The sequence below is a fragment of the Botrytis deweyae genome (genome assembly GCF_014898535.1).
Source record: "Botrytis deweyae strain B1 chromosome Unknown BDEW_062, whole genome shotgun sequence".
Lineage (NCBI taxonomy): Eukaryota > Fungi > Ascomycota > Leotiomycetes > Helotiales > Sclerotiniaceae > Botrytis > Botrytis deweyae.
This window is the reverse complement of record NW_024066269.1, coordinates 59,394-82,656: the sequence shown is the minus strand read 5'-3', so window position 1 is coordinate 82,656 and position 23,263 is coordinate 59,394. Positions and strand designations below refer to the sequence as shown.

Below are 23,263 nucleotides of genomic sequence, written 5' to 3'. Positions count from 1 at the left end.
TCGACATGCATATACAATCGGTCCGAGAGTGTGACCGACGAACACTTGGGACGAGTTGTTCTTACCTAGGTATTGCAAGGTATCATGGTTCCGAATAGTGAATCGAATTCCCCTCACTTGGCGGGGTAGTGATACAAATTTGATGGTCATTTGTGTTTGTGCATCCAATACATGCAAAGTTAGGCAGGGTTGGCATCGGGTAAAGTACCGCAGATATGGTTGGTCATTTCATTTGAGTTCATCTTGGGTATTCTCCCATGACCATCACGAGAAAAGGAAACTTTCCCTAAGTCATGTGTCGTACTGTTGAGGCCAAGAACGAACGGCGCAGCGGCGAGCGTTTGGAGGCGCGGATATTAAGATGACAGAATGTGAACCGGTATTGAGCCGTTCATGGAACCAAATAACTGGTCAAGATTGAAACACGTGAGGAAAACAAAAGACGGCATGCCAATCAGTGATGACTTTGATTTGCCAACTACCTAACCTGTCCACGGTATCTTAGAGCTTAATCGTGTCAAGGAACCGGATGCTTTTAGTACTTAAAATACTACCTAGGTAGGCTCCTAGGAGATCAAGATAGAATAATGATATTACTTCGGCATTTAGACGTAGGGGATAGAATTGCTCGCTTAGTAATGAAAATGAAGGGTAAAATATGCCTCTGGCTTGTAACAATTGATTTTGAGATATTTTCTTACATTCTCTCGAAGAAAAATGAATCGATAGGAAGCCATGCCTTGCAATCATAGGTTTTCGTTTCTTCATGCCCAAATCATAATGCTGTTGATGATATTAATGAGTAAACTTAAGAGAGATATTTTGATGTTCTACATTTCGAAGTTACATCGAAATGGGTGGGGCGGCAAAGCCATACCTAATATCGACCCTCAACCTCTTTTGCCCTTCAACGGTTTCCAGCTTGAGAGTTCATGGCATCACATCACGCCTCGAGACTACGGCATCCGGTTAATAGAACAAAATGCCAACACTCAAGCCTTCGGACAACCAGAAAGTCGTCTGAAAGTTGATTGGCGGAGACACACCCGAGCAATCAAACAGCTTTAGTTGTGAGATCTTTCCATGCGGAGCAACCCCCGCCGGAATGTAACCCGACTCATGCAGGGTGCAGTGAACCACACAAACAAGAAAAAGAAAAGAAAACTCTTAACACCCCACTTTGCTTTCAATATAGAGCAGTATCAAGCATCTACATGTATCTAATATCGATAACAAGTCTTTGTGGCTCAGTTGGTTAGAGCGTTGGTCTCATATTCCTATATGAGGTGATTGTCAACAGTCACTTTAGCCATCCAAAGGTCGAGAGTTCGAGTCTCTCCAAGGACAATTGATTTTTGTACTTTTTTCTTGATGGAATTCCACCCCGCTATTTCGTTTTGCGAACAGATGAAAGGTTTCTTGCTCTTTTGCCCCACCCATTTACGGATTAGACGTTGAACTAACTAACTGCCTTCGAATTCATCTAACAGCAAAGAATGGATTGTCTCGTCTGTCGTGAATTACATCATCTTGTGAATCACCCATCGAGAGATCATTGCAGCAAAGTTGCAGCAATACTTAATACTTTGTGAGGAGAATAGGCTGATAGAGAACCCGATGAGTATTCTTGCCTACATCTACACATGTATGTATCTCTATATTGATACACGAGAAATCGATAAGAACTGTGAAAATCTCAGATAACACCGGCAAGAAATCGATCATGTAGTTTTTGGACTTTTGAAGATACTTTCTTCGATCAATTCAGACCTTCTCCTCACTTCGTCGGCAGCAAGTTCCAATTCACTCTCGCTGACAATATCTTCTCCTCCTCATATTCTTGGCATCTAAAGCATTTCAGACTGCCTTCGTGATCACTACAGTTTATCAAGTGGATAGTTTCTCCTCGTATTTCCCAAGGCCGTCTTAATTCTACCAAACACATAAATGTTTCGGGAGTTTGAAAAGTGACCATAGCATCGAAATACTTACTTACCTCTATACAACCAACGCAAGTGCCCACATAAATGGTCACAAATGTTTAGATGCAGCATTCACTCCTTCCATTACAAATACAGTCTGTATCCAAGTCCGACTGGTGAATAGTTGTGTTTCGGTTTCGAAAAATGGGTGAATGTTTACTCCAACCGAAACTCTATACCCCGAGGTTCCCCTCAAAGTACGATGCTCTCATCTCCTTTAATATCTTATACAGGTCTTTTTCAAGTTTTGTTGCATATCTGAATTTCCCGACAGTTAATTGAATGCATTCTTTTGCGTTTTGTTGCACATCTTGCTGGCCCGAGAGTTAAATAGAAAGACTTAGATTAATTCTACTCGGGATTTGTTGCATATCTGAGCTGCCCGAGAGTTAAATAGATGGAATCAGGTGAGCTCTACTCAGCGTTTGTTGCATATCTGAGTTGCCAAAGATTTACATGGATGGACTTAAATAACTTCTAATAATAAATTTTGTTGCATATCTGAATTTAACAGGAGTTGATTACTTGATGTTCTTGAAATTGGCGAGGTAATCACTTCATAAAGTTCTTTTCCCCGATCACTTACCTAGGTACTGCTACGGCATAGTACTTGACGTTCTATCTACCTATCTCATGCTGCCTAATGAATAACATTCCCGTGAATATACAATTCTCTTGGCAAATACATTCCAAGGCAAATGACTACCATAATCGTACATGAGATGAATGCATACGGTTATTCAGCAAGTGAATACATCGTCACCAATTTCTACAATATGCAGACTGATCAGCAACAAGTTCGCCGTACCTAGGTATTCATTAGCTTTACGGTTGTAGTATGCATTCTATTACAACCGACTTCATTGTTTGACTAATACATATGCCATCATACCATAATACCATCATATCAAACTTGCGTTTCTTCAGCTCCTCTGTCCACAACATCTAACTCACTACTCTTTGTGTATTTTGAGCGCACATTAGGACTACAACATCCAAACCATTATTTTTCTCTGAGCATAGTTACTCCTGCGCACATCACTCGATCGATCACACATCTTTACACCATCTATCCGGATAGCTTCACAAACCATTCCAAACAACCCCATTATTCAACTTCTCAACACAACACAACCCAACCCAACCCAACCCAAACAACCACCCTCCAAACCATGAACACCACATCCCTCGCCTCCTACCCCATCCTCTCCTTCCCCATAACCACCCTCCTCCTCACCCTCTTTTTCATCTTCCTTCTCTACATCCCCTGCTTCCTCTACCTCTATCTCCGAACCCGTATTTTCCGTTTTTGGAAACGCAATATGGCGAAACGGATATCTCACTTCGAGGCTTTTGATCTCGCGCGTGCAGGGCAGGTAGAGGGAGTTCGAGGGACGCAAGGGAAGATGGTTAGAGATGGGAATGTGAGAGGAGATAAAAAGAGAAAATCAAAACGAAGATGGGATTGGGATTTAGAGAAAGGAGATGCTGAGGCAAAAGAAGAAGAAGAAAACGAATGGACGACGAAAGGGGAGATGGCGAAGGGATGGGATTTTGAGGGAGAGGAGATGAGGCAGGGAAGGAGATTGGGGGTTGCGGAGGAGAGTAGGTGGTTACATTGTGCGGGGAGGGATGGAGATGATAATCGGGAGGATGGGATGAGATTTGGGAGTGAAGATGGGGGAGAGGATGGGAGGGAGGAGTGGTATGAGATTCAGATGGATAAGGAGCTTGATGGTTGAAGAGTGGGGATTGAGGATTGGGGATTGGGGGATAAATGGAATCCCCAGGGAGATGTAAATACAAGTGCACGGCATCATCATATTGTACATCTGGTTATCCACTCGATGGGAGACCTTCTCCCACCGTATCCGGAGACTCAACTCATCAGTCCATGGACTCATAGCTGCGATGCGAATGCTAGGTAGGAAGAACGGGATTTGTGGGGAGAGATGAGAGAACGTCCCAGGAAATTTGTTATAAAGGGATGGATCGGTAGCAGAGCTAGCTAGTCTCGCTCATGGCTTTTTCTAATATTTTTAAATACAGTATTGATAATAAATAAATTGAGTGTTCCTTCTTTCACTTACCTAGAATGAGAGATTTGTATGTGAGATGTGATATGGAATATGGAACATGGAATATGCTATCATGGATGTTTCGTAAGTAGATATATAGCTATCTACCTACCACACAAAACACAACCACATATCCAACAACCCTTCTTCCTACCAGCAACCAGTTACCAGGAACCAGGAACTAAAGAAAGCGAAGAAGAATCCTAAGAAAAAGAAAAGCAACCCACAAAAAAAATCAAGACTAGAGGGAAAAAGAATCACACGATGAAAGATCTTCCTCCCTCTATGAGATGATACTGTGATCAATTCCTTAGTACTGGTGTACACCGAGAGATAAAATTCAGATTCAGATTCAAGATGCTGTGAATAAATGTATCACGCACGATATGTGCGATATCAAATCTTTTTTTCCTGATTCAAACAAATCACGGATTAGTTAGATTAAGCAGATTGATTGGGAAGATTGAGTGATTCACAGGAATAAATAATACGCGAGGGGAAGAAAAGGAGGGCGGGGGGGGGGGGGGGTGTATGTATGTAGATGAAAGTTCTCAAACTCGAGGTCATATTTGGTAGTGATTATTAAGACGATGGGATTGAAGAGCTGACAGACTCCTGCAGTATTTCCAGAAAAAGAGAAAAATAATGCTTTTATTCAAGTGCGTATTGACTATTGACTCCAGGATGTGTGATATCCATGAAGTATCTATCGATGCCTTCCCATAACGTAGATAAAAATTTGAAAAGTGAAAATGAAAAGATGATTTCCCTCAACGCCATGCCATGCATCGGTCTACCTATCTGTCCACCATAAAAGAAAAAGAAAGAGTATGTATGTATGCTAGCTTAATAACTTTCCCACCGCCCATTCAACAATGTTCAATAATGAGAAAAAGAAATATTCGTAATGATAAATGAGACTATGCAAGAACTCCCAAACTATGCATCTATGCGCCAAACGATTGGATATGAAAATGTAAATGCGGATCAAAGCGCGAAATCAAATTCCTTGAAAGCAGCCTTGAAAGACTCAGCATCTTGTTTTTCCTCAGCTTCTGTCTGAGCACAATCTCTCCACTGGATTCTCTTTTCCAGACTTAAAAGTTTTGCGAGAACCGTTCTACCAAATTGGAGATTGAAGCGAACATTCCAATCAAATGGCATTGTAATGCATTTGGTAATTCCCTCTGGAGCCTCGTCCGTAGGAGGTGTCCAGATCCACACGCGGAAGAAATCGCCATCATTTTGACCGATTCCTGGATCCCTCACCTCGAAGGCTGGGTATTGAAGATTTTCGGCTTCGACTCGGAAGGCGGCTTCAACAAGACCCTTTTGGATGGTTTCAATAGGCGTAGGAATGAGCTGCCAATGTGTATGAACACCATTGCCTTTACTGATCTCATAGGTAACAGCGCCCAGCTTGTTTTCGCTGCGTCGTGCAATCATTTTTTGTAGCGCCTCCTTGTATTTGTTCATTTCAACGTAGGTGTTATTTTTTGACTCTTCCTCCGGGATTAGGGCCAATGTAGGCGAATGAGAGAGAGGAATGATCAACGCATGTGCAGGAAAGTTAATGCCTAAGGAAGCATTTGTGGTCGCTGTTGTCAAAGGTCCTTTTGCAATTGTCAAATATGCATCATCGCCGATTGAAGCAATAAGGTGAGTAGCCAAATTTGGATTTGAAAGACAGAAAAAACATTCACCGGGCCCAGGGGGTGGTTGTCTTTGACCTCTACGTCCTCGTCCACGTTTGTAATCATTGCCACCGCCATATCTAGAATATGGTTCCGGTTCAAGAGCTGTTCGTTTCCTCTCGTTGGGTCGAGCTACAAATGGCGACGCTGTGGTACCTGTGGGCAATGGGGCAGTTGGATCGACTGTTGCTTGTAACGTGAATGCATATAAGGCTTTCTGTTTCCGAGGATTGCCATGAGGGGCCAAGGAAATAAATCGAGTGAGGGGTCGAACATCAGGTTCATCTGAAGTAGGGGCGTGAAAGAAAGGTTCTCGCTCATAAAAATAATCTGGAGACACGGAAAAGTGATAACGAGGTTTCAAAGCTGCGCAAAGATCTGCGATATGATCTCCTGCAATAGGATCCTTCGAGTCATCAGGGATTGGTATTTTGGAACCCGTTCGGATCGATTTTGGCCACAACGTCGTTAAAAGAATATCCGCTGTGTGCGCTCCATGAAGAGCTTTCGCATCTCCAACAGTGTGAAAAGGTAAATATGATTCCTTCGATAAACCCCCAATTACATTTTCGTCGAGTTGACCACCGAGCGCAACTATTTTAATTCCTTCTGAAGTTTTCGTGGTACTTCTCTTTGCGAGATAGTGTAGGTTTGGACATATCTAAGAGCATGAGTATTGGTATTCCCCGCGTTCAAAGAGTGAATTAACGGACCTCCTCATCTTTCTCAATCTTCTCGATGATTCTTTTGGGCAAAGGTAATGACCCGACAGTGAAGTATGTAGGTAATGGTATGGGTATCTTTCCCATAATGAGGTCTGTAACTGTATCTTCGGCTTCTGTGTCTTCAGCTCCAGCGAAAAGGTTTCCAGCCACGATAGCAAGGGCAAAGTTATTCTTGAGTTGCAGCGATGTTAATTTAGTAAAGACATTGCGTATATGACCGTTCACGTCGCCGAGAACAATTCTGTCGATCAATTAGTTCAGTTCGCAGAAGGTGAGGTGAGGTGAGTTAACATGCGATGGTGATTGGAAGGACAAGCTCAGAAGTACCGCCAATACCTATCTTTATTGAAATTTTAAAAGAAGGAACTTACATCTTAGATGCCATGTTGATATTCGAAGCCGCCAGATTGTGAGAGAGCTGTAGGTTGTGGTGGAGGTCCAAAACAATAGAATAGTATGGTATCGTAATGATAATATTTACTTCAAAAGTTCTTTGCGACGCGATTTGACTTCTCGATAAGAAAGCTCAAAAGCTCATATCTTAGCGTCACGCTAATGCAAGGACGGCAGAGTGGAGACTGTTGCTCAGGCGGTCAAAAGTGGCAGAAAATGATGGCAAAAAGATGTGAAATAGAAGAGAACTTAAGGAGAATGGATGATAAATTTGAGTATAGAGATGAGAAAGGAGAGGAAAGAAAAGAAGCAATGCGGTGAAAGAAGAGGGTCAAAAGGTACTCTAGATAGAGTTGTATGTATTGACAATTGAGAGACTTGATCCATTGACTACCTACCTACCTCCCTACCTACCTAGTACCTACTGATGAACTCTAGCTGGACACTGCTTATATAAGCCATTATCCATTTCTTCTTATCAAAAAATAAAAATTTCCATTCTCTCTGCGATTGTGGATTTTCGTTGATTGGGGACGACATAACTTTACGATGCCTGCCACAACCTCCGGAAGAATAATTAAGACCCGTAAGGGCAAGAAGGGTACTGCCCATCAAAAGAATCATCGATGGGAATCATTTACCACAAAAATCTCGAAATTAAACTCCCTCGATCCATTACGAAGAGTTCGTCGTCATGACCTCGATGCCGAAGATACTTCTGCGACAACCTCATATTTCAAAGCCAGTCTAGAGAAATGGACCGAACTCAATTTGTCGTCTGGGTTCCAATCCTTTACGGAGGAGGTCCTTCCATTATGCGACAGTTTACCGCAGATTCTACATTTCCAGGATAAGATTATGGGTCTCTTCGTCACTTATATGGAGGGAAACCAAAGGGAATCATTGGAGCCATTGCTGGAGTTAATTACAGACTTTGCCCATGATTTGGGTCCTCGATTCGAAAAACACTATGCGAAAGCTTTGGAATTGGTTACTTCGACGATAGCAGGCACTGGAAAAGATGTCGCAGTTATAGAATGGTGTTTTACATGCCTAACATTTTTGTTCAAATATTTGTCCAAACTTATTGTACCAGATTTACGACCTACATATGATTTAATGGCACCATTACTCGGAAAAAGTGCCCAACCTCCACATATTGCCCGCTTCGCTGCGGAGGCCATGAGCTTTCTCATCAAAAAAGCTGGCGCACCTGCCCACCGAGCGAAGGCTCTTCCATTAATCGTAAACCATGCGAAATCAGACCTTTTGAGTATCGCGGATACCAAACAATTCGGCCTATACTATCATGGAATAATGACCATGTTTGCGGAGGCTATGAAGGGTAATGGTTTAACCGTACATACGTCGGGTCCAACCATTTTCAAATCTCTTTTCCTCGCCATTGAAGAGAGTGACTTTGGAGAGAAGGAGGCAATGCCATGGATTGACGTTATATGTGGTGTTTTAACCAGTATAGTTCATCATACAACCCCGGAGACAATCAAAGAGATCCTTGAACTAGTACTGGAGGAGGCAAACACTATTACCGATTCCTTTACACAGTCAAAGACAATGTATGATTTCAACAAACTTTTACTTTCAGCGCGGACCATAGGGATTGTAGCTGGTGTTCGACGAGCTTCGAGAGTTCAGAATTGGCCAGCCTTGTTACAGGCATTATCTAATATTTTAAAGGCAGTGTCCAAGAACGCATCTTTTGTGGCAGCCGACGACAAACACTTGGATTTGTGGAAATACCTCATTGAGAGTATAGCTATTGCTCTGACATATTCTCCAATGGATTCTACAATTCCTTTTATTGCCCCTTTTATGGATGCCCTGACCAAGGATCCGTTGGCCAAATGGTTCTTGACATTTTGCTCATATTTGTCACAAGGAGAGCCTGAACGCTTCCAAACTATTGCGTTACCTTACTTCAAAAGGTGAGTTCAATCACTTCATCTATCTCCAACCATATGCTAATTTGATCCCAGATTCATCGTTACGCACTGGTCTGACGCGGAAAATGGAGATACTTTGTGTGTATTATTACCAAAAATGGTCGCCTCAGGAGTACTTCCAAGTCAATATGGAAAGGATGCATTTTCGTTACCTCAGTCTTGGCAGGACCAGATTGTCAGCAAATTTGAACGATTAGAACTACAACCTTTCCCGGAACAGGTATCGCCAGCTACATATAATCGCAGCCCAAAAACATGGCATGATCGATGCTTACCTAAATATAATGCTCTATTAGAAATCTTGGAGTGCACTGCTGTACATCCTTCAACAAACGCAAGAATTTCGGAAATCTTACTTCGCAAGCTCAAACTTGCACTTAGACCATCTTCTTCACTTGCGCCAGAGGAAGCTCATTTCATCGTTGGTCGAGGGTTCAGTGCTTTCTCTCGCATGACAAAAGGAACTGGTGAGGCTGACAGGGCTTTGGAACCATTATTACGTGCAGCAGCCCCTCGATATGCCCGATTGCCAAATTTCCTAGAAGCTTTACTAGGCTACAAGGCCAGTCTCAAATTGTCTCCTAAACCCGACGGTGGCAAATCGGACGAGGAAGAGGATACGAGTGACTCTGAAGCCGAGTTCGACCTCTTGGTACGATCCTTAGTAGAGAATCTTTCATCCGAATCTAGCGAATTGCGCCTTCTTTCTCTGCGACTACTGGAGCATATTCACGACACTGATCATGGAAAATCGTCGGAAGCAATTACACTCATGATCATGATTGAGCAGACTCCAATGGATTTGCAATCTGCTCGTTCCGCTTCTATGCATATTCGCAAGCTTGCTTCAATCTATACTTCACAGATGGCGATACCTTGGATGAAATATGCTATACCATCATTCTGTTTTGGTATGCTTACTGTGAAAATGGCGCAAATCTGGGACGATGCTAGTGCTGCCCTCAAACAGATCTCAGAATCGAAAGTTGGTGAGGAAGCAGTTGCAGTCTTGACATTCAAATGGCTAGAGACACCATCGGTAAGGTGGAGCGGGCCACCCGCACCCATGCAAAAGGATCAAAACAATGGATTAACCGACTTTGAGTGCTCCAATTTGAATAACTTGGACAAACTTGCTAAAGAGACTGAGTCGGAAGTTCTCAATGCACGTGATACTATGCTTCAAAAATTCGAGGTTGCTCAACAACTAGTGGATGCTCAACCAAACACTGCTAGATCTCAGGCTCTTCGTGTTTTGGCTGCCATTCCTATGATTGGTGAAAGGCGATCTCGACAGCTCATTCCAATGTTCCTTTCTTGGGCCGGCAAAGCCTCGGAGGAGATTGATCAGACCGGTGATGAAGACGAGGCTGTTGTGAGCGACTGGACAAGAAAAGATCAGAAGGCTCTTTTGGACGTTTTAGGCCTATTTAGCAACCCGAAGTCTATTTTCAAGACAGATGAGGTTTACGAAGCACTTTTACGATTGTTGGCGAATGGTGATATTGAAACCCAGAAAGCTGCCTTGAAAGCTGTCTTAACATGGAGGAACAAGAGCATCAAACCTTACTCCGAGAACCTCTTGAATCTGCTGGACGAAGCTCGCTTCAAAGATGAAATCACAATTCTCCTTCAGGGACAAACCCTGGTTCAACCTGAGCATCGCGAGGCACTTATGCCAGTTCTCCTCAGATTACTCTATGGACGTACAATCTCTCGAAAAGGCGCTGCGAGTGGAAAGCAAGGGATGGAGGCAAGAAGACTGACGGTGTTGAGAAATTTGAGCGTTGAAGATATTGGAGGCTTTTTGGATATTGCCCTTGGTGATCTCAAAGATTTGGATTTAGTGAAGGATGGGGCAGTCCAAATGTCAATCTTTGAAAAGGAGTTATTGGGTGCAAGGAAGCAAGTTGGTTTCACAAACATGATGGAGTCGGTATTGAAGGAATTAGCCACTAAAGTTGTGCCTCTCACTCGAAAATTACTGGAAGCTGTCTTGTATTGTACAGTAATTGCCACACGACAACTACAGGGAGAACATGTTGAAGAAACTGAAGATGAGGGAGTTTCCAGTAAAATTTCTCTCTTCAAAGTTGTCCGACAGACTGGATTGAAGTGTCTCGTGCTATTGTTCAACAACTCGACAGATTTTGACTGGTCTCCCTATATGGATCTCATTGTGGCCGAAGTTGTCCTACCAAGACTCGATAACTTGCCAATCGAAACAGCTCAGGGTATCTCCGGTCTCCTTAGATTGTTTTCTGTCTGGTCATCTTCGATGAAGACAGTGTTGCTTCTTGGTAGCAATGAAAAAATCATACCAAAGGTAGCAGAGTGTTTAGCACCTCCAAAATCGAAGGATGAAGTCAAGCTATTTGCTCTTTCAATCATCAGGGGTGTCATCAAATGTGCACAAGAGGAAGGAGCAGAGGGTAACTCAGTGAAGCAAGAGCTTCTGAATCCCAACATGGACCAATGTCTGATTCAAATTGGTACAATCCTACGCGATCAGAACGACATGAGCAAAAACCTATTGGAAGGTTGTGTCGAAACTGTTTCCGAGTTGGCGCCTTTCGTATCGACTTCCACACAAGGCCGCAACTTGGTGGATGTATCTGTATTCTTACTTGATCAACCCTCGCGTAGGGTTACCCCTAAGACTAAAGCCGGTTTGCTTCTGGTTCTAGAGCATTTTGTACCTCTCTATGATCTCCAAAACGATGTTGACCTCAGGGATCGAGTTTATCATACTATCACTTCCTTATTTGGTTTCTTCAAAGACAAGGTTAGTAGAGAGGTATTATCACGAGTCCTATTGGTGTACTCAGACAAAGATCCTGTCTTGAAAGAGGTAGCTGCCTTGTGTTCAGATCTCAATTCTTTTGCCCAAGGACGGCTCGATGAACCAGATTACGATCGCCGAGTGAAGGCTTTCCATGCCATTAACGCCAAAAGAGATGTTGATTTTAATTCTCATCAGTGGTCACCACTACTTTTCAACATGCTCTTTTATATCAAGCATGATGAGGAACACGGAGTGTTGTCATCAAACTCTTCTGATGGAATACGTCGATTCATTGAAACAGCTAAAGATGCCAAGCAAACTTCAGAGTTCTCAGCTTTTCAAAACATGCTTTCTACAATCTTGGTTCCAGCCCTGTTCGCCGGTGTTCGTGAGCCTTCGGAAATGGTTCGTCGTGAATATATGAACGTTATGGCTCATTTAGTCCGTAATTTCTCAGATTGGTCTCAAGTCAGCGACATGCACAATCTTCTGGCTGGCGAAGACGAGACTGAATCCTCGTTTTTCAACAACATTATTGCAGCAGGTAAAGGTAGGCAATTTAGTGCTCTGGGAATGCTTTCTTCTGCTGCCGAGAAAGGAGAATTAAGTAGCAAGAACGTCAGCCACTTTTTCATCCCTCTTATCGAACATTTTATCTTCGATAGAGCCGAAGGCAACGATGCACACAATCTTGCTGCTGAAGCTACGACGACTGTTGGAATTCTGGCAGGTTCGCTAGAGTGGCCCCAATATCGTGCTCTTCTGAAACGTTTTATTGGATATGTTCAAGCCAAACCTGATCTCGAGAAACAGATCATCCGCCTTCTTGGCAAAGTCATTGATGCTTTGGCACTTGCCGCTCAACCACCCGTTGATACTGACATGGAGACTGATATTCCTAAGATATCAAGCAAATTGGCCACCACTATGCCCAAAGAGCCCAAGTTTTCTGATGATCTTATTACCAATATTTTACCACCATTGACAGATTATCTCCATGACAAGGATGAATCGACAGTCAGCTTGCGTGTTCCTGTTGCGGTCATCATTGTTAGGCTTCTCAAACTATTGCCAGAAGAGAAAATGACAGAACGACTTCCAGCCGTCTTGACTGATATTTGTCATATTCTCCGCAGTAAAGCACAAGAATCCCGGGATCTTACTAGAGATACTTTGGTAAAGATTTGCGTTTTGCTTGGTCCTTCTTGCTTCGGCTTTGTATTAAGGGAATTGCGAAGTGCGTTAGCAAGAGGTTCCCAGCTTCATGTACTGTCATACACTATGCATTCCATGTTAGTTGCTACGACACCAGAATATGCACCGGGTGACCTTGATTATTGCCTGCCTTCGATCATTGCAATCATCATGGACGATATTTTTGGTGCAACAGGACAAGAAAAAGACGAGGAAGGATATATCAGCAAGATGAAAGAAGTCAAGAGCAGTAAAAGTCATGATTCTATGGAATTGATAGCCAAGACAGCTACTCTGAGCCGACTGACAGACTTGATTCATCCAATTCGAGTATTGTTGAAGGAGAAGCTAAACATCCGGATGGTTCGCAAAATCGATGAACTTTTGAACAGGATCAGTTCTGGACTACTCAAAAATACAGCTGCCGGAAGTCGTGATAGTTTGGTCTTCTGTTATGAAGTTATTCAAGATGTTTACAACAGCCGAAAGCCTCAAGAAAAGGCGAGTAGAGATGATTATCGATTCAAACGCTACTTGCTACAAAAAGGTGCCAAACGTGGTGGGGAACGCGGTGCTACGACAATCTATACCTTCAAGCTTATCAAATTTGCCTTTGACGTTATGAGATCTGTCGTCAAGAAGTACGATACGATTCGAACACCTAGCAATCTCGCAGGCTTCATCCCAATGATTGGTGACGCGGTTGCTGAAGGAGAGGAAGAAGTAAAGGTTGCGGCCTTCAAATTACTCAGTACCATTGTCAAGGTTCCACTTAAAATTGATGGTGATGGAACAAATCTTTACCGGGTCGCGGTAGATGAAGCCATCAAATGTGTAGCCTCATCCTCTTCAACCACTTCGGATATTGCTCAAGCATCCTTGAATCTACTCTCGGTCGTTCTCAGAGACCGAAAAGATGTTCCAGTCAAAAGTAGATCGATTGATGACATCCTGAAGAAAATGAAGGATGACATTACAGAACCAGAGCGACGACATATCACGTTCAAGTTCTTGAGATCTGTGCTGGACTCAAAGATTGAGACTGCTGTAGTATATGACACTCTGGACTATGTCAGCACGGTCATGGTAACAAATGACGACAAAGATACAAGAGATCTTGCACGCGGTGCATTCGTTCAGTTCCTCAGAGAATTCCCACAAAAGAAGATTCGATGGAACAAACAATTAGAATTTATAGTTGCAAATCTAAAGTACGATAGAGAAGGTGGAAGAATGTCAATACTCGAAGTCATTCTTCTCCTATTGTCAAAGACTTCGGATGACATTGTTCAAGAGGTTGCCGCATCTAGTTTTGTACCTTTGATCTCGGTCATTGCCAATGACGAAAGCGAAAAGTGTCGTATGGTAGCCGGAGAAGTCCTCAAGGAGACATTCAAGAGAGCAGACGAAAGCCGCATGACGGATTTCCTTACCATTCTACAATCACTCGTTAAGCAAAACAAGACTTCAGCTGTCCGGGTAGCGCTACAAACTTATGCATTGTATTTCGAATCTCGATCCGATATGGAAGATTCAAATATCAATTTTGTACTCGGTACTGTTTCGAAGATCCTGGAAACTCCAGACGATGACGAGGAAGATTACTGGCAATTAATCTACACTTCTCTCGAACTTACTGGGACTATGTGTCAGAAATTCCCAGAGAAACTTTTCTCTCCGAAGACTGCATCTTTATGGTCTGCGGTACGAGCATGCCTTTCATATCCACATACATGGGTAAAAGTAGGTGCGACAAGACTTAGCAGCATATACTTTGCAGACTTTGCAAGAACCAATGCCGAAGCTGGTCTTGAAGGCTTACCACTTAAGGGTTCAGGTGGTCTCGCACTCAGTGGAGATTATATCTCTGATTTCATTCACCGCATCGTTAGGATGTTCAGAGGACCAATTCTCACACAAGTACTCGCAGATGAAGTTGTCAAGAATCTTATTTTCCTCGGTCGCTGTGCTGCTTCTAATAATCTCAAACAAAGACCTAGAGCAGACGCTGAAGAAGAAGATCTAGAAGCCGAAGCTGAAGTCGAACAATCAGGAGAACCTAACGTTTCCAACAGCGTCCTGCAATATCTTTTCGGTCGCGTCTCTTTCGTCTTGAGAAGAGAAACTCATCCAGCCACTGCAGACAATTTGATCCCTAAAACTTCCGCTCTTCAACTCCTCGAAATACTGTGCAGTAAATTGGAGCCGGAATCGTTGGTTCCCTCGCTGCGAACTATTATCCTCCCTCTGCATAATCTTACGGATCCTTCCATTCATATGCCGTACTCCACAGACGAACTCTTCCGCAATAATTACGAAGCCCTCAAGTCGTCGAGTGAAGAGTTGTTGGAGACACTGAAGAGGAAGGTGGGCACCCAGGAATATACAGATGCATTGCTGAAGGTGAGAGAGGGGGTTAAGGAGAGGAGAGCGCAGAGGAGTGGAAAGAGAAAGATTGAGGCGGTTAGCATGCCGGAGAAATTTGGAGAGGAGAAGAGGAAGAAGACGGAGAGGAAGAAGGAGAGGAGGAAGGAGAAGGGCGAAATGTTCAGTAAGAAGAGAAATATGTGTTAGTTTTGGAGTGTTGGGACGGGATGTTATGTTGTTGGTGGAGGGAGCGATTTGTATGTATGTATGTATGTATGTATGTATGTCATGGGCGTTTTCAAATGGAGTTTGGGAAGGGCAAAATTTGTTTCTTGAGATTTGAGTGCTGAGCTGGTGGCTTTGTGTTGCAGATAGATAGTCCATCGCAGGATTTGCTATAGCATACTAGATAGAGGTGAAGAAAAAATTCTATTGGGAATTTGTTTACTTACTTGCATTTATTCATTACGTGGATATCTTCAGATGCTTGGTTTGTTGTATAGGTATGGTACACTAGTACGATGTGTGTGATGAGTGAGATGGGTGATATGAGTGTGATAAGTGAGATGATAAGTGTGATAAGTGTGATGAGTGAGATGAGTGAGATGAGTGAGATGAGTGAGATGATATATTGTGTGGTGTGGTGTGGAGTGCAGGTGGTATGATACTAGTAGGTAATTAAGAGGGGGGGAGAGAGAGGGGGGGAGAGAGGGGATACTGAGAGGCTTTCTTTTTTTCTTTTTTTCTTTTTTTCTTTTTTTCTTTCGTTCTTTCGTTTCTTCGTCTCGTCGGTGGGTATATTAGTGTCAGTACCTAGACAGATGGACATGTAAATGTAAATATAGGTAATTCAATTTGATTTCGCGTTTATGTTTTATATTCATTTGAGATGAGATGAGATGAGATGAGATGAGATGGGATGAGATGAGATGGGATGAGATGGGATGAGGAACAATCTTTTTGTATATCTAGAAAGAAGATCCATTGGTTTGTATATACATAACATATAAACACATATATAATAGAGATGTGGTATCGTGGTCCTATAATCCTGTGACAGCTAGATATCTACTAGGTAGGTATTATTACATTTTTGAATCCATAACGGCGACGGCTTTCATACACTGATTTTATCTTGTGAGATGTGAGTTTGTTTTCGGATGTGTGTTCCCTCAGTGTTCTTCTAGGAAGTGGAGTTGGGAATGCTGAGGTAGGTTGTTGTGGGTTTTGAGGCGTGTGCTGGATGATGTTTATGTTTGTTTCGGGACTGCAGTTGGCGTTTCTCAGTGATACTTGACTCTGGGTGATCAGGTTGATCTCGTGTGATGTATCGCGCGGTATTTCATATTTCATTGTGCGTGCATGTACCCCAGATATCTTGTTACTCCAGGGCTAATCGAAAATTTCTCCTTCCGTTATCACTCTCCGTCTTAATCACCAATTATTCGTACACCTCCTCTTAAACTTTATAGAGCCAATCATATCCCTTCACTCCTTGTATTCCCCTTCTTCCTCCCCCTCTCTCTTCCTCTCCGTACTTGTCCCATCACTCCAAAACTCCAAATTCCCATCCTCACTCAAGGTCCCTTTCTTAACCAACATCCCCTTCTCCTTCATCAAATCCTCAATCGTCAATTTGCGATCTCCAAATATTCCCAGGTGATCGGAAATCACATGTCGGTTTTTGCAGCTGGGACAAGTGATGAGGATGGAGCCGGAGTGGTAGCCTTGTTTGGAGATGCGGTGTGTGGAGCGCGCGGAGCAGGGTTTGCAGGTGAAGGTTAGCTCATAAGAGGGTTGAGGGGCGCGAGGTGGTGAGGGAGTAGAGGAGGAGGAGGAGGAGCGGTCGGTGAGGGGTTTGGAGGGGGTGCTGTAGAGGCGGGGGTGATTGAGGGGGATGAGGGACGCATGGGTCGGGATTGAAGAGGTGATGCGAGGTGTAGCTTTGAAGGTTGTGTGTTGATTTCGGGAGAGAGCTCGGAAAGCTGCAAAGGTGGAGGATTTGAGTGACATTGTGAAGAAAGGTTTTGTGGCGTTTGGAGGAGGGGCTTGTAGGTTTGGTCTTTGTTCTGTGTGTGAAACGGAGAGATGTGACGGTAGAATGAGAGAGTCGTATCAGGATTCTTCTATTCGTATAGATAGAAATTGATTTGTGAGGTATAAATCGGTGGCAATTGAAAGACAGTCAACAATAGAAGAGAGGATTGTTTTTTGAGATGAAAGTTCTCGATAGAGTAGAAGTTTGGGGAAGGCTACGGAATTGATTGCGATAAGGAAAATTATTTTATTTACCGCTTTCTGATTCTGCCGATATGACGAGGACAAGGCTGGACTGGGCTGGGTTGGGTTGGTCAGATGGAAAGCTTAGAAAGCTTTGATATTTTATTATTGTTAGCTGATTCTATCATAGAAAGAAGAAAGAGTAAACATTATGTGTGAGGGGTTGTATCGATAGGTAGGTAGGTTTAATACTGCTAGTGTTTGCTAGCGTTGTATATATAAGACTAGATATAATAGTTGAAGTTATATGGGGGTCTGATTTATTTAGTACGAAATATAATAGTACTATAACGACTATGACGACTACTACGACTACTACGACTACTACGACTACTACTACATATAACTACTGCTACTCCGAAGCTATATGATTTCTACCTACCTAGTATGATTCAAGCCAACAATCTATTCACCGTCTTGATCTTTTAGGATTAGCTTCAAGATTGAAAATCCCCTGATTGGTGGCAAAATAAATATGATTATTAAGCCCGAGTAACTCACATAGTACCCGTACCGTACTGGTAAAGGACCTAGCAATTACTAGTGCAGTCTGTGAAAGATTCCATGTCAAATGTATTGATGGATGAACCTTCATGAACAACTTCATTATTTGGTTTTCTTAAAGATCCATTTCAACCTTTGCTTTCTTCTACTTAAGACACTGTTCTCTCCCTCTTCTCACAATATACAAACAATACTCTACCAACCTTACCTTCCTTCACCTTTCTCAACACAGTTTATGGCAATTCTCTCGGAGTCTTGATCTTATCTAACCCCTCACCAGACTGAACACCAGCAAACTTAGAAGTTCTTCGAACCTGGAAGAGACATCTCATATTGAAACATTCATTTGGAGAAATTGAATAATCAGAGGAAACTGAAAGATTTTTAAAGATGATTTCAGGACGTGGTAGAGCTAGAATTCGTGCGCCTCGTAGGGTATGTATATATTCACTTCTTTCCACTTCAATACCTACCTATCTAGGTCATCCATACTTCCTCCTCTGACAACAGCTGCCTTCCCCTTCTGGCGAATGAATAACTTCAATAAACTTTCAAAACTTTGTTTGCGCCAAGGTTAGATTATCAAGTAATTCAAAATGCCTCCCACTCCAGGACAGTCTTTTGATGCGGCCATTGCACATGCTCTTAATACAAGTCAGATGGTAGTTTACCTCGAAGCACTCTTCCTCTGGTCGCGAATATCTTTACATTCTTGGTATCTTTGCTAACTGGTACTCTTCTACTCTATAGGCGTTTGGACGTGCCGGCGAAAAAAACGAGTTCGAGATTCAATGGGAGATTTTACAGAATGCACTCCAGGAAATCCACGAAAAGAATGCAGGAACACTCTCTTTCGAACAATTGTACCGGGCTTCTTACAAAATCGTACTGAGGAAAGATGGCGATCTACTATATGAACGAGTCAAAGTTTTCGAGGAGCAATGGTTCGCTGGGAAAGTCATGCCAGCCATTCGGAAACTTATTACTTCAAATCTGGTCAATGTCGCTGCTGGTGGCGTCTCTGGAACTGCCGCAAATGAACGAAGACTTACCGGTGAACAATTTCTAGAAGGACTAAAGGCTTCATGGACGGATCACAATTTATGTATGGGTATGACCACTGATGTCCTCATGTATATGGATCGAGTTTATTGTGGCGATAATCGCAAGGCTTCAATCTACACTACAGCTATGGGGCTTTTCCGGGATCACATTTTACGTTCACCACTTCTGGACAATTCAAGCATGATCACTTTCGATATTCTAAATTCGGTTATATTGGATCAGATTGGAATGGAGAGAGAAGGTGATGTCATCAATCGACATTTAATCCGTTCTGTCATCTACATGCTAGAGGGTCTATACGAAACCGACGCAGAGAATGAAAGTGAGAAGCTATACATTACTGTTTTCGAACCTGCATTTTTAGCAGCCAGCAGAAAATTTTACCAAGCAGAATGTCAAACTTTATTGAGGGACTCACCTGCTAGTACCTGGTTACGTCAGACAAAGAGACGACTCGACGAGGAAGCTGACAGGTGTGATACGACTATCGCTCATTTCACAAGTAGGAAGATTCAAAAAGTTGTCGAACAAGAATTGATCAGTAGTCACCTGAATGAATTTCTTGCGATGGAAGGAAGTGGTTTGCAGGCCATGATCGAAAATGACCGATTTGAGGATTTATCCATTCTATATCAACTTATCACTAGGATAGATGCAGGTAGAGGACCGCTGAAGATTGCACTACAAGGTCGTGTGGTCCAACTCGGTCTGGAAATTAATAAAATTATCGCCAGTGGAGATTTCGAAACTCCTGTCGCAGCTGAGGATACCAAGCCCGAAGCAGAAGAGGATGAAGCTGAAGGTGCGAAGAAGAAGGCCAAGCCGATGAATGCTGCCGCGAAGCAAACACTTGCAGCCATCAAGTGGGTTGATGAGGTCTTACGATTGAAGGATAAATTCGACAATATGTGGAAGAAATGTTTCAATGAAGATACTATTCTAGAAACAGCTATCACCAAGAGCTTTTCGGATTTCATTAACCTGTTCGACCGATGTTCCGAGTACGTCTCCTTGTTTATCGACGATAACCTTAAGCGTGGCATCAAGGGCAAAACCGAGGTTGAGATCGACGAAGTATTGGACAAGGCCACCACTTTACTTCGATATATTCAGGACAAGGATATGTTTGAGAGATATTACAAGAAACATCTTGCAAAACGTTTGTTGCTCAATAAATCTGAAAGCACTGATGTGGAGAAGCAAATGATTTCTCGAATGAAGTTGGAAATCGGAAATTCATTTACGACCAAGCTGGAAGGCATGTTCAAGGATGTTACCATGTCCGAAGAACTTACCCAGAATTATAAAAAGCACATCGAGAACGTTGGAGATAAGGATCGAAAGCCAATCGAATTATCTGCTATTGTTCTGTCTACCAATTGTTGGCCTACGGAAATCATTGGTGGTATTCCTTCGTCTGAAGACGGACCTCGACAATACTGCAATTGGCCTCTGGAGCTACAAAAATTACAAGATTCATTCAAGGCATTCTATCTCAAAGATCGAAATGGTAGAATGTTGACTTGGTTAGGTAATTTGGGAAATGCTGATGTTAAATGTCATTTCCCAGCCATTCCAGGAGAAACAGGACCGAAGGGCAGGGAGAGAAGGTACGAATTAAATGTGAATACATATGGTATGATCATTTTGATGCTTTTTAATGATCTACCAGACGGTGCAACTTTATCGTATGAAGAAATTCAAGAACGTTTGAATATTAGCGATAAAGATTTACCACGTGCGTTGATGCAACTCTCTGGTCCACCAAAATCTCGAGTTCTTCTTAAGAAACCTGGAAAGCCTAATGAATTACCTACCATGGGTGATGTGTTTACATTCAATGCCGGTTTTGTTAGTAAAGCTGTCAAGATTAAGGTTCAAGCAATGGGTGGACAAACCAGCAAGGTTGAAGGAGCTGAAGAAAGAAGATTGACCGAGGAACGAAATGATGAACATCGAGGGAATGTTATGGATACAGTCATTGTCCGAATCATGAAGTATGTTTTCCCTACTCCCAATTTGATGATTTATATACTAACAAAATATTATAGGGCACGTAAAGAATGTCCTCATCAACAACTCGTTACAGAAGTCATTTCACAACTTTCACAACGCTTCCAACCTAATATCAATATGATGAAACGACGTATTGAAAGTTTGATCGAAAGAGAATATTTGGAAAGAATCGAAGATGCTAAAGTACCTACTTATAAGTATTTGGCTTGATTTTTTTCATTCGATCTTTTCTTTGTATCGGATAATTTTATGGGTTTGGTTGGCTGGATAGAATGTATTCATGGTGTGGGGTGCGTTCAAGGGTCTTTGGGAAATTTGTGCTTTCGCGATTGATTGCATTGGACTTGATTCATGCTATTTTCATATCATGTTCATAAGATTGCATAGCATAGCATAGCATAGCATTTCTTTCAAACTGGTGCAAAGGTACTACTGGTGCTGGGGTATTGAAAAATGGGTATGGGAAATGGGTATGGGAGATGGATGAGTTTTTCTGATTTTGATTTTGATTTCTTCTCTTCGAAAGAAAGAAGGAAGGAAGGAAGGGAGGAATGGGAGGAATGGCGTATGGTATGATTTGATATGATATGATATGATACACTTAATGAATGGTATGCTGTGTAAATGAATGAATGGATGAATTCTTGGGAGTAGATGAGATGAGATGAGGTGTGATAAGATGAGTTGAAATGAGATGAGTTGAAATGAGTTGAAATGAGTTGAGTTGAGATGAGATGAGATGAGATGAATTGAGATGAATTGAGATGAATTGAGATGAATTGAGATGAATTGAAATGAATTAAGATGAGTTGAGTTGAGATGAGATGAGATGAGATGAATTGAGATGAATTGAAATAAGCTAAGTTGAGATGAAATGAATTAAGATAAATTAAAATGAATTGAAATGAGATATGAAATTGTATAGTTAGTTATGTGTATTATATATTGTAATTAGTAATTATAATATCTCAAAGAAAAAGAAGCAAGGAAGAAAGGGGGAAGAAAGATATAGCTATTTAGGTATCTAGTAGATATCTAGTAGATATCGAGATATTATTGTAGCAATAATAATAATAATAATAATAGTAGGAGGTAATAGGTAGTAGAAGGAAGAGGAGGAGGAAGAGGAGGAAGAGGAGGAGGAGGAGGAGAAGAGAAGAAGGAGGAGGAGGAGGAGGAGAAGGAGGGGGAGAAGAAGAAGGAGGAGGAGGAGGAGGAGGAAGAGGAGAAGAAGGAGGAGGAGGAGGAGACGGAGGGGGGAGGGGAGGAGGCGGGAGGAGAGAGGAGGAGGCGATGTCAATAATCGTAGAAAAATGTCAATAGGTTTATTGAAAAAGCTTTTGGAGTATAGATACTGGTGGTGCTGGTGGATCTAGATTATTATTGTTCTAAAAGCTATTGGAGGTCTTGGTTTTATTTTTTATATTTTATATTCTATATTTGGATTGGATTTTGGATTTTGGATCTGGATTTTGGATTTTGGTTTTGGATTCTGTATATACTCAATCTAGTACTCTACCCACGGGAGGGAGCGACCTAGTGATCTATGGGGTGGGTAGATCCCGATAGATGCGAGAGATAGAATCTTAGTGATTGGACGCCAATTTGATTATCTTATTCCTATTCATTTACATCTCTTTATTCATCTACTTATGTATTCATTTATTTATTCACTCATTTATTCATTTATACCTCCCTCTCTACTTATCCATACCTCCCTCCCTATTCATTCATTTATTCCATCCTATTCATCTACTCGTCCCTCCCCTATCTATCTCATCCATCCCCCCTATTCATTCCTATTTATTCACCCCTCTCTCCCTACTCATCCCCTACTCATCCAATAATAATAATAATAATAACAATATATATCCAAATCCAATCCAATTTCATAGGGGCAAGCCCCAAACCCCCTCAGCTCGCTTCGCTCGAAATTTAAAGAATGGATTATTATTTTATATAGAATCTTAAGTATATATATATATATACATATATATCTGTAAATATTATAAGTTAGGATATAACATATACAAAAAAATACATAATAATCATATCTCTCTATTATAGCTAAGATTTACATATCCACTTTATATAGTTTAAGAAAAGCCAATTAATTTTTATTAAGATATCAATTCAATTTTCGTTATATAATATAATACGCTAGATAAAGTCTTTTATTTCTTTTTTTTGGTTAAAGATATTATATTTATAGTGAG

General features: G+C 41.9%; 6 protein-coding genes across 6 annotated transcripts; 4 read left to right on the top strand and 2 right to left on the bottom strand.

Moving 5' to 3' along the window:
* Positions 1–3,304: 3,304 nt before the first annotated feature.
* EAE98_012274 (uncharacterized protein) lies at positions 3,305–3,724 on the top strand (the record flags this gene model as incomplete). Its single annotated transcript, XM_038959899.1, has 1 exon — positions 3,305–3,724. One exon carries the CDS (start codon positions 3,305–3,307, stop codon positions 3,722–3,724), a length of 420 nt encoding a protein of 139 aa, XP_038803740.1.
* A 984-nt stretch (positions 3,725–4,708) lies between these two features.
* EAE98_012273 (uncharacterized protein) lies at positions 4,709–6,864 on the bottom strand (the record flags this gene model as incomplete). Its single annotated transcript, XM_038959898.1, has 3 exons — positions 4,709–6,415; positions 6,468–6,720; positions 6,851–6,864. The coding sequence occupies 3 exons, from the start codon at positions 6,862–6,864 to the stop codon at positions 5,048–5,050; spliced, it is 1,635 nt and encodes a 544-aa protein (XP_038803739.1). The 3' UTR covers positions 4,709–5,047.
* A 557-nt stretch (positions 6,865–7,421) lies between these two features.
* EAE98_012272 (uncharacterized protein) lies at positions 7,422–15,389 on the top strand (the record flags this gene model as incomplete). Its single annotated transcript, XM_038959897.1, has 2 exons — positions 7,422–8,818; positions 8,870–15,389. 2 exons carry the CDS (start codon positions 7,422–7,424, stop codon positions 15,387–15,389), a joined length of 7,917 nt encoding a protein of 2,638 aa, XP_038803738.1.
* Positions 15,390–16,670: 1,281 nt separating this feature from the next.
* EAE98_012271 (uncharacterized protein) lies at positions 16,671–17,195 on the bottom strand (the record flags this gene model as incomplete). Its single annotated transcript, XM_038959896.1, has 1 exon — positions 16,671–17,195. The coding sequence occupies one exon, from the start codon at positions 17,193–17,195 to the stop codon at positions 16,671–16,673; it is 525 nt and encodes a 174-aa protein (XP_038803737.1).
* A 1,161-nt stretch (positions 17,196–18,356) lies between these two features.
* Positions 18,357–21,257, top strand: EAE98_012270 (uncharacterized protein; the record flags this gene model as incomplete). The annotated part of the gene is made up of 3 exons (XM_038959895.1): positions 18,357–18,401; positions 18,717–21,028; positions 21,083–21,257. 3 exons carry the CDS (start codon positions 18,357–18,359, stop codon positions 21,255–21,257), a joined length of 2,532 nt encoding a protein of 843 aa, XP_038803736.1.
* Positions 21,258–21,500: 243 nt separating this feature from the next.
* EAE98_012269 (uncharacterized protein) lies at positions 21,501–22,350 on the top strand (the record flags this gene model as incomplete). Its single annotated transcript, XM_038959894.1, has 2 exons — positions 21,501–21,617; positions 22,147–22,350. The coding sequence occupies 2 exons, from the start codon at positions 21,501–21,503 to the stop codon at positions 22,348–22,350; spliced, it is 321 nt and encodes a 106-aa protein (XP_038803735.1).
* Positions 22,351–23,263: the final 913 nt, after the last annotated feature.